The 10,868-nt window shown below is 52.5% G+C and overlaps 1 protein-coding gene across 2 annotated transcripts; it reads right to left on the reverse strand.

Moving 5' to 3' along the window:
* Nucleotides 1–3,025: 3,025 nt before the first annotated feature.
* Nucleotides 3,026–10,558, reverse strand: RHOU (ras homolog family member U). Of its 2 annotated transcripts, XM_086627388.1 has the most exons (4): nucleotides 10,530–10,558; nucleotides 7,311–7,426; nucleotides 6,458–6,516; nucleotides 3,026–3,481 (listed from the first exon to the last, which is right to left on the reverse strand). In XM_086627388.1, exons 1-4 carry the CDS (start codon nucleotides 10,556–10,558, stop codon nucleotides 3,026–3,028), a joined length of 660 nt encoding a protein of 219 aa, XP_086483514.1. The 2 variants fall into 2 exon arrangements, with proteins under 2 accessions (XP_086483514.1, XP_086483508.1); XM_086627382.1 differs by lacking the exon at nucleotides 10,530–10,558 and having other exon boundaries at nucleotides 7,311–7,644.
* Nucleotides 10,559–10,868: the final 310 nt, after the last annotated feature.

The raw sequence follows: 10,868 nt of genomic DNA on the forward strand, positions 1-10,868 counted from the left end.
CCAGGGAGGGTGTGACAAGACCCTCGGTGCCAAGAGGGAATGGGCTCCGCTTTTCCAGAAGTGCCCTCCGGCTTCCCCGGGGCACACGTGGCACAACGCATGGCGAGTGAAACGCCATGCCACTGGTCTGTGTCCCCCCAGCTGTCCCCAGACAGGCTGCGCCCCTCCTGCCACGTGCCCTGCTGTCAGGGGCCAGGCACAACAAGCCTGCCTGTGTCTTGTAGGGCCACAGCAAGAGGCTGCCGTCCTGCCAAGGAGGCAGAAAGCCCGCCGTCGCACCCTTCCCACCCAGCCCAGCTCTCTGGGGACAGGAGAGCGCGGGAAAAGTCTGTATTTTTTAACCAGAGGCCTTTTGCCAGGGCACCAGGAGCGCAGTCCCCGGCTGGCAGCGTGGCTGCCTCCTCCCTGCTGGGTATCAGTGCAGTGCATGGCCAGGGACTGCCCTCCAGCCTCCCCGAGCAGGCAGCAGAGGCAGACACGTACACAGCTCAGAATTTATTTCCAAATACCTCATTTATATCATTCTCACATGGAATATTTCTTTCGGAATATAGCCATTAGAAAACAGAAGAGAGGTTTTTTTAATAAGGCACATCAGATTATAGACTACATAGAGACATCTCCCCCTCATTTGCGCTCGTAAAATACTGGTGATTTTAAAAGTAATATTTCTAAAACCTAGACCCTGTGTAGCCCCGTGTAGAGCAGTATTTGTAAAGTTATTAGACCTCAGTTTACACACACCTAGTAAAGGGCTATAACAAGTTGTATATACATCACATTTTCAGAAACAGTCACAGCTGGCTACATTTAAAAGTAATGCTACTCCAGACTATGAAACAGGCTGCTTATAAAATATAACCTACTGCTTCCAGTATGGCATGATACAAAGCAGTATGATCTTGCAGAAGAAATTTTGTTATTTTTGCAAATGGAAGCTGCTCAGGTTCAAGCCTGTCTCCTCCCCAAACCCACATTTTTGATCGACTGAGACTGTTTTACCGAGAAGCAAAGCACCCAAGAGGAATCTGGCTTTATGTTTTTCTCCAAGATGATGGTATGACTGCATATCTGAAATCCTATCAAAGCATTCAAATAAGAAATATCAAGGCTCAGATGTTAACCTCGTGACTAATAAACATTAAACCATTACCAACCAGATGTAATCAAGTTAAATGCATCCAGCTTCTGTGCTATGGAAACTGTTTTTCCAGGCTGTTCCAGTGCAGAAGCCAACACATTTTTATTCAATCAGGCCCTAGGTAAAGATTTCCATCCCATTTTCAAGTTTTCAGCAATGGAACACTACCCATTCTGCACTCATTTCGCTGCAGAGGAGGAAAAAATACTGTCTGTGGAGCCTATGCCAATACAGCCCAGAATCCATTTACATAGTGCCATCTCTTTAATGGGCCAGAAGGTAAACTGCAGTCAGTTTTATCAACTTAAACGGCTTCCACAGTTCTTCTTTCTATCAGGCATTGATTCATTTCTGATTAAAAAAAAAGGTTCTGGCTTTCTGTCACTGCAGGTTAGTTTAAGACTATGAAAAAGGTCACTTCAAGGCTATGGCCAAAAGAAAAAAAAAATAATAATCTGATCTTGAAATATTTAAGGGGAAAAAAAAAAAAGTAGTCAGGGCCATAAAAAAGGCCGGCAGACAGACAGCACAAACTGAATGTCCTCTGCAGAATAACTTAAAATACTGATTCTTGCAGAGAGTCACGTTACCCCTCAGGTCTCTCAAACTCACCAGGGCTTAGTTTAGTAGGAACCAGATTTAGTCAGAGAATAGGTCACACTCAACTCCGCACTACGTTAATCACTCAGCTACATTTTAGGCACATTTCAGATAATCTGTTGGACTGATCTGGGAAAAAAAAAAATCTTGGTTAAATTTCCGAGGTAGCCTCAGCCAATTTCACGACTATGAGCTTGGACAAGATTCAACCACAAGTGACTGCCTTTAGAAGGGAAACATTACTTGGTTGGAAACAGCATCATGAAGACGACACAGCAGCCTCAGTTTCCAGAGTCCAGTTTGTTAAAAATCTTAATCTGCCTGTTATTTGTTTAGCAGCCTTAAAAGCTAAGGAGGGGCATTCTGAAATTCTTGGCTGTAGACTTAAAAACAGATGTGGTTTACATGGTGCTGCACCGTTATTTGTTTCATCTCTTTAAAAAACAAAAAACAAAAACCCCAAACCCAACACAACAGCATTTACATTCCTTTCAGCTGAAATAGATGAACTGTCGTCATGTCTGCAAAAATACAGAGGAAATCGCCACTGCTCGAGGTAGCGAGTTAAAGCTTGGTCACGTTCCTCGGGCTTCCACGTGGCTTCCTGGGAAGGGCAGGGGAAGGAAGACAGAAAGGACTTTCACGCAGTCAGGAGGTGACAAACGAGATGTCAGCTCCATAAGGGATTAGGTTCCCTCACCCCATGCTGAAGGTATATTCGTGACCTTTCCAACCATGGCATTTGCGTATAGATTACACCTCTCGCATACCCTTTTTAAAGCGATTCCTAAGATCATTGGCTTGGGAAAACAAGGAGAAGAGAGCAGGAGTGGGGTTTTAAAGCTACAAATGTCAGTTAGGAGGCACAGTGTTATTTTTCCCTTTGACCGTCCACGTACAGAGCTCTACGTTTCCACAGTCGCTCGTGTGTTCCTCCTGCGAAGCCCTGGCAGCAAAGGCCTCTGGTGTGCTCCACTCCGTTGCAACACACCTCATAACACAAGAAGTTGAATCCTTTAGACAAATCCTTCTCCCAGACACGTGGCGCTCTTCTTCCTTAATGACAGGTTTTAGTCACGAAATTGGATGCCAGATCTGATTTATAGCCATTATTTAACTAAGAATCCTTCTGCCACCCTCGAAAGGGCAATCAAGATATCCAGTAGCAACATATACACATACATATAGATCTACACTATACACTCGGGACGACACAGAATGAGAATTGAGCTAATATAGCCTCTATTTGATTTCCTCAGAGCAGCACTCAGGTCCTCCCAACCCCTATACAAAACAGCAGTATTTTTTCCACCAGGATTTGGAGAGGTTTTTCATCTTGTCTGGAGTCCTACACTTGGATTTCTTTGGTTGCTGCTGGGTATCCGAGTACTGAATACCAGCCACGATGGCCGCGTCAAAGACCTCCTTGAGGTTTTTCTGAGTCAAAGCAGAGCACTCGATGTAGGACGCGGCTTTTATTTCCTCGGCGCAGAGCTTTGCAGCCTCCTCCGAGACCGGCTTTTCTTTGCACTTGTCCAGCTCGATGAGAACTTTGACATCCTCACGGAGGTCTGACTGCGTCCCAACCAGGATAATGGGTGCCTTGGGGCAGTGGCAACGGATTTCAGGAACCCACTTCTCACTCACGTTCTGGAAGGACGAGGGGCTTACCACGCTGAAGCACAGCAAGAAGATGTCCGTGTTGGTGTAGCACAGAGGCCTGAGTTTGTCGAATTCATCCTGCACGGAATGAAATCACATTAGCACCTGACGGAAAGAGCACACCAGCCCCAGAGGACATCCCAATAAGCTCCCAGCTCTAGCCTGCCGCTGACCTTTGGGGAAGCTGAGCATCACCTGCTACTGCCATCTTGAGAGGCACCTCAACATGAGCACCCAGACCACTCAATGAGGTGTGTTACCAGCAGAAGTCACCCGTACCCAGCCTGAGGTCTCATGGCCACTGGCCGGCAGGCACCCTGTCACTGTTGGGCACACAGGACAGCGGTGGTGGCTTCCCTATGTAGCTGACTAATGCTGCAGCTCATTTCGAGTGCCTAAATAATTCCTTTGTTCTCTGTACACCGGCCCTCTACCCTATTTCAGCAAAGGAGCGATGCCACGGGAAGCAAGTTAAGGCACACGAGCGAGGAAGTCAAAAATCGAAGTATGGGAGGAAGAAGGTACTTTCTACAGGTCCACCTCTCACAGGGGCGAGTCAGTGAACCACTCTGATGAGGAGCACCTGAGTACCTCAAAGCTGCTTTGTCAACAACCCTACCTCCAGATACAGGCAAGAGCGGAGCAAGCAAGCAGGCAGCAGCAAGGGTACCCTTCCTGGAATCGGCTTTTTAACTGGTGACTACTTAACAACATCCTACAGGATATGGGAATAATTTCCCTGCCATTGTGCCCAGGGATTTCAATCTGATGGCAGCAATAATGACTCACAATGTGCAGGCTTAACATGCCAATGGCATAGAGTAAGAGCTTTACCTTTCCCTCCCACCCATGCCACATCAAACAAACTGCAAACAGGCCTCCCAGCACTACCTTTCTTGGTTTTTTTTGTTGTGGTTTTTTTTTTTTTTCCTTTTAGTGCAAGCTCCAGCCAAGCAAGGCCCTTTCTCGGCTTCAGGAACTAGCCACAAGAAAGCCAAACACCTTATGGTAACAAAGGCATGCTGAAGAATGCAGCAAGAAGCAAGGGTTAACTCCAGGCAGGCTGCTTTTATGCTGACAGCAGGATAAAAGCAGGGTAACACTAGCAGCCTGAACAGGTAGGATTTGCCTCAGCGGCAGTGACATTTTAATTAAAGCGGACCGCGTTCTCAAAAGCTCTGAATGGAAAGTGCAAAGAACACACACAGCTGAAAAACCCTCTCTGGTCCCAGCAGTTTACTGCTGAATTGCAAGTCCCCTGTTAATTTTTGAGATGTGAAATTTTGCTTTAAAGCCTCTGGAGGCCCAGGATATGCAGTTTAATGCCCCCTGGAAGCCTCAGAAGACTCGTTTCGCTTGAATGCATTCCTTCCAGCAGTATCTCCGAGAGAGACAGCAATTTATAAAACACGAGTCAGGAAAGCAAGCTTCATTAGCTCTCTTGATTCTCAGATTAAGCCTCAGAGGAAGCCAGGCTCTTGCCGCTTGGCCCGAGAGAAGCCCCGTATTTACCGAGAGCTGCCGCTTTGAACGACAGGGCCCTTTACGGAAAGGCACCTCCCCACGTAATCACCTCTTCTTGCTACGTGATAAACCTCAGAAGGGCTCGATTCAACGCGTTTGAAAGCCAAACCCGGATCTTAAGGGTTTCTATCCAGAAGAAACAGCGCCCTTTATACACCAAGCACACTCCTGCAGTTTCAATGGGAGGTACATGACCTGCAGGGACTCTACACCTCTTGGGGCTGGAGATGCCCAAATACAATTTCCCTCTGCCTGGAGTGCTGCTTTTTTGCTGCACGTTTCAGCAGCCACCTCACTGCAGCAGTGTTTTACCAAAGTGTCCTGCTAGGTATCTTTTATTCGGGACGACTTCTGACTGGGCCTCCCTGTGTCTCCTGCCACTTGTGGCCGCGTTCCCACAGGTGCTGCCTGCCCACAGGCTGTCACCCGATGACAATTCCACCTGCCACGCTCTGTGTATGAACGTGTACAGCCAAGGCTGTTGTGGTACCAGCCCATCCCTTCAGCAGGGCACAAGATCACAGGAGAGTTCTGCTGTTCTGCTTTGTACCATCACCCGCAGAAGGCTGCTTGTAGGATTTTATCTTCCATTTGTAGGACACATGGGAATGCTACACTGCTGTCTAGGACCGTACAGCCCTTCAAACCCCTTTCTTAAGTAGGGCGCCCAGTTACAACGCACCTAAATAGGTTTGTATGTTAAGGCCACTGAGATTTTTCAGCGTGGTTTTGGTGAAGGCGTAGACCCAGATGCACAAAGCTGCACAGGAACCTAGTCCCACTGCCTTCAAATGCCAGCTAGGTAGCAAAATACTTTTGGCTATCCAGACTCAATCCCTGGCAAGCAGTGCTGCATACTGCTCAGGGTGGTACAAGCCAGGGACTTGCAGAAAATATAAGGCAGTCGAAACGGGTTCTTTTTACGTATCAGGCAAGGCAGGAGCTGAGAGCCATCAACCCCCCTCAACCCTTCAGGACTCAGACTACACCAAACCTCGGCTTGGGGGTGGAAGCACTTTTTAAGTGGGTGGGAACGGCGAATACTCCACGGACAACACCCAATAGGACTTTTTTCTCCCTTAGGCTTCTGCCCCTTCAAAAACCCTATCTCTTGCACACCTACGGCTGCAGATGCTTTGCATGCGTACATCCCAAACACTGTAATTCTGAAACCCGCAGTTATTTGGCAAAAATAAAGACAGTGATAACCACTCAAAGAGAAAACCAGGTGGCCCTTGAATCCTCCATACGTTCAGCCTTTCTTGTCAGGCTAAGCAGAGCAGCAGCTTGAGCCAGCGGAGCAGCAGCCTGTGCCCAGCCCCTACACAGAGGCACAGTATGTTGTCCCCCACCCTTCAACAGACACCGGGCAAAGCGGTGGGTTAAGCAGCAGCGAAAACGATAGCGGTTTAATAAGATAATCAAACACTGGGAATCCTTTCAAATCCATGAAGTCATTAGCAGGACGACTTTGTGAAACAACTTCTCCCCTCCCGCTGTCACTTAAATCAAATAAGTGGCTTCACTGACCTGACCAGCTGTATCGCAGAGCTGAAGTCTCACCGGCTTGCCATCGACAGACACGACAGCTTTGGAGAGAAAGGAGGAGGGAGGGGGAAAAGTGTGGTGAGGCCAACTTTACACGTTTTCCATTAAGGAAAAAAAAATAAAGAAAGGAAAGATTTACCATCCCTCAGCTCGTGACAGTTTTCTCTTCAATTAGTTTAGATTTAACAACTTAACGGAGCTCGGAGTGACTCTACCGCTAACACTTGGGCACACACGAGCCCCTCGGGGCTTTCCGATTTATTCGCTGAACGAGATGAGGCTGGGAGCGACCGCACCAGCCCTCAGCTGGCGGCGGGGAGCGCGGGCCAAGCGGCCCGTGTCCTTTTTTTTTTTTCCTGCTACGAAGGGTTTTAGTTCATTATCCTCTTGCCCATCTCCAACGCGCCCGGGACATAAGAAGCCCCCCACCGAACCAGAGAGGAAACCCAGAACCTCTCCCTCTGCAATGGTGAGCCGAGGCAAGGATTTAAGCCTTCCTTTTAGGCGCTTCTAATCTCGCCGAGAGCTGGAAGTTTTAGACCGGGGAGTTCACAATTAAAGCCCGGCTCTGGCGGCACGGCCGGGCGCGACACCAGCTGCCAGCCGGGCTCCGTTAGATGGGAGATCACCGCGTGCTGCTGGCTGCGATGGAAGCCTAACAAGCTCCGGTCCAACCCTCAAATAAATAAATAATGAAATAACCGAAGCTGGACCCCCCACCCCGAGCAGCCCCCGCCACGGCCCCGCGGGGAGGCACAGGCGGGACGCGCCGCTCCCCGCGGCGGCAGCACCCCCTCCCGCCGCCCCGCTCCCCGCAGCCGCCCCCTGCCCTTACCGGAGAAGTTGTCGAAGGCGGTGGGGATGTACTCGGTGGGGTACCCGTTGGTGGTGTAGCTCACCACCAGGCTGGTCTTCCCCACGGCGCCGTCCCCCACCAGCACGCACTTGATGCTGCGCCGCGGCTCGGCTCCGGCCCCGGCTGGCGCTCCTGCCCCCGCCGCAGCCCCGGCCCCGGCCCCCGCCGCCCGGCAGCGGCCGCCCAGCGCCGCCCCCAGCGCCGCCGCCGCCCGGCCGCTGCGCACCCTGCGCGGGGGCACCGGCGGCACCTCGCAGCCGCCCGGCACCGGCTTCCTGATGTAGCCCGCTTCGCCCTCCTGCTGCGGCGGCATCCGCGCGGCGACGCGGAGCCCCGCCGGCCGGGGGGCGGCGCGCGACCCGGGGCCGCCGGCCGGAGGGCGGCGAGGCGCGGCGGCGGCGGTGGTGACGGGCGGGCGGTGCGGGGCCCCGGTGGGCCGGCAGGCGCGGCGCGACCGCCGCGAAGCCAGCCCCGGCGCCACTGGCGCTTCCCGGGCGCAGGCGGTGTCGGCGGCTCCCGGAGCAGTCGGCGTCAGCGGGATCCCGGCTGCGCTGCGCTCGCCTCGCCACGCGCTACCGAGTCCCGACCGCCGGCCCCGCGCGTCCGCGTGACATAGCGCCGCGCGGGGAGGAGCCGGCGCGGCCCGGCCCGGCCCGGCCCGGCAGGCGGCGCCACAGCGCCCCGCGCCGCCCGCTCCGACGGCCGCCGGCGGGCGCACAGAGGGCGCGCCGCCGCCGCGCGGGCGCGCTCCTCATTGGCCCCCTCGCCCCGCCGCGGAGCGCCGCGAGGAGCCGCGCGCCGCCATTGGCCGGCGCGGCGGGGGCGGGGCCGGGGCGCGCCGTTTGGCCCGTCGGAGCCGCGGCTGGCGGCCGCCGCGTTCTGTCCGCGCCGCCGTGCGGGAAGGGGGAATTCCGCGGCTGGTCCGTCCCCGTTGTTAGCGGGGCGAGGCGGGCCGAGGGTTCACCTGCGTGCCCAAAGGCTCCCTGGGCCGCGGGAGCCCCTCGCCCCCGCCGAATGTAGTGATAGGACTTAAGAAGGCGGGAGCGCACTTGAGGTTCGACGGGTGCTCTCGGCGTGTCTGCCGTGGGAGCGGTGGGCGCTCGGTAAGCTCCCACCTGCAGGCCTGGGGAGGGATAAACTGGGCCATGTGCCGTGGGAAATGGGGAGACTATGTTTTTAGCACCGCTCAAATGAGTTGGCCGTGGAAACTTTTGCAGTTGAGCACAGAGAATGAAAGGCTGCTGAAAAGTTTGGCTCTGCCCTAATTTGGGAACGTTATTGACGCATTTCTTCTGGGGACCTTAACAGCACTGTACAAGCGTGAATGCTGCCACCTGGAGAATCTGGGATACAGATGTTAGTATCCTCGTTTTGCAGACAGCAAATACAGGTAGCTTAAACAACTTAAATGTCGGGATTTCAGTATACCACTTTCATCATCTTTGAGTTCCTAGGGTGATCTGGAGTGCTGTTTCCCCATTTCCTGCACTGAAATGGAAACACACATGATGCAGCTGGTTTCATACTGCAGCACGTGGTGCAACTGCCATCATTCCCCACTGCCTGCCCCGTGCTCACTGCAGGAGCTAGCAATGTCGGGCCTACGGGGCTGTCATCTTCCTGCTTCTATAAACACTGGAGCTGCGTGGTGGTCTGACCACCGAAGGCCCTGCCAAGGCTTGTGTCTCATGGAAATAGTCACTCGCTGAAGCTGATCTTGTTTTCCTATGTGTCCTGGCCTCTTCCATGGGAACAGCCGCTGTAGCTCTCCATGGGATTATGCTCATCATGCACTTAGACAACATTTTGGGCACTCCAAAGCAGGGCCAGAGCCAAGGTCCTCCCTGGCTGGAGGCAGCTGGAAAGACCCCAGGTTGGATGCCATGTGCATGCATTTGGAAGGGTGGGGAAGAAACTGCTCCTTGGAGCCCTGCGCTGGGGCAACAGTGCCCAACTGCTTCTTGTGGGGAGCACAGCCGGGCAGGGGTGGAGCACAGCAGCCAGCGGAGTGCAGGGGTTCAGTGTGACCCTCATGCTCAAGACCTGAAAGGGCCACTGACCCTCCTGTGGGACTCCCCAGTCCTGCAGAATTGCTTTCCCCTAAATGAACAAAGATGATGCTGCCATGTGCAGGAGTTAGTGTCAGAGAGAAACATCACAGGGCACCTGGCTGCAACCAAGAAGCATTTCTTCAGTTGAGTGCTTTCATTTATTCATCCCCCTGTGAGGAAGCCTGAGAAGAGGAGATCAACCAGGCAGCTGAGCGTTGCCAGGATCGACAGCCAGAAGGATCAGAGTGGGAGCCTGCCTGTGCTCAGGCATGTACTGAAATAACAGAAATGGCTTAATTCGTACCTTTGGTTATTTTGGTGCAAGTCCTCGTGGGGATGTCTAGGTTAGAACAAAAGCATTCTATTTTAATTTAGTGTAATTATAGCCTGTCTACCTACAAAAGCTGAATTGCTTTAACAATACCGTTGCAGCTAACTCCCCTGAGTATGGACGCAGTTGTGCTGGGATAATGCTAATATGGCTTATTCTTGTTGGGAAAGGGAAAAACATTACGCGTGTAGGTGCAGGCTCGCTTTGCAAACAGCTGCAGCTGTTTGAAAGGTTACCACCACGGCAGCCTGTTGCCACACTTGTTCCTGGGGTTGCTCCCTCTGTAGCATAGCCCTAAAGCCTACATCTCCACAGCCACCTGGCTGCAAAGCTACGGCATTTGTTTAATTCAGTGTTAGGCACCTTCAACCCAGCAGATGTTTCACTGAAAAGGTGAGAGAAGCCTTTGCGTGGCTGCTCTGCTGTAATGGTTGAGGGGGCTCAGAGCAGCCGGTAGTGTGGTAACATCTTGAGCACCAATGCTCTCTCAACAGTGAACCGCATGGCTTGGTGTAGGAGTGATACAGGTGACAAATCGCATCCCTGATCAAAATCAGGTACCAATCCCAGTACCAAAAGTTGTTACAGGCCCTTCTTTTCCTTCAACTAAGCCATGAAGAAAATGGGTGAATTGCAGTCTTGTGTCCCTTCTTCTGAACTGAAAGCAAATCACCTCAGTGAAACTTTGAAGGTAGTCAGGATCTGTGGAATACAAGCAGTAACATCCTCAGTCATTTCTGAAGAGCTGCGTGGAGCACAGGGGCTGGATGCTGCTATATCTGATAGGTTTGCTCCCTACTGCTCTGTGCCAGGGGCAGAGCCACATTCGCAGTCCCGTGCCTCATTTTTATTCTGCGTGGTTCTAAGCATACACGGAGCCGCATCTCTACGCAAGACAAGGCAAGGCTAACAAAAGGCATGTGCAATGGGAAAAGGTGCAGCTTTTAAGACTCTAGTTCCCTGTGAGAGTTGAATCTTCAGGCTCCAAACAGTGCCCCAAAAAAATTGTCTCCCACACACATGAGCTTTGATAGAAAGGTCTGTTGTGCCTGAGGAGCACCGCTGTCAAGAGGAGTCTCCGTCACCATGCCCGGATGCTTGTTACGCTTTCCCTTCTGCCAGAGCTCAGCACTCTGTAGTTTTCCATCTCTAGAA

The sequence above is a fragment of the Tauraco erythrolophus genome, chromosome 2, assembly GCF_009769465.1.
Source record: "Tauraco erythrolophus isolate bTauEry1 chromosome 2, bTauEry1.pri, whole genome shotgun sequence".
In the NCBI taxonomy this organism is placed as follows: domain Eukaryota; kingdom Metazoa; phylum Chordata; class Aves; order Musophagiformes; family Musophagidae; genus Tauraco; species Tauraco erythrolophus.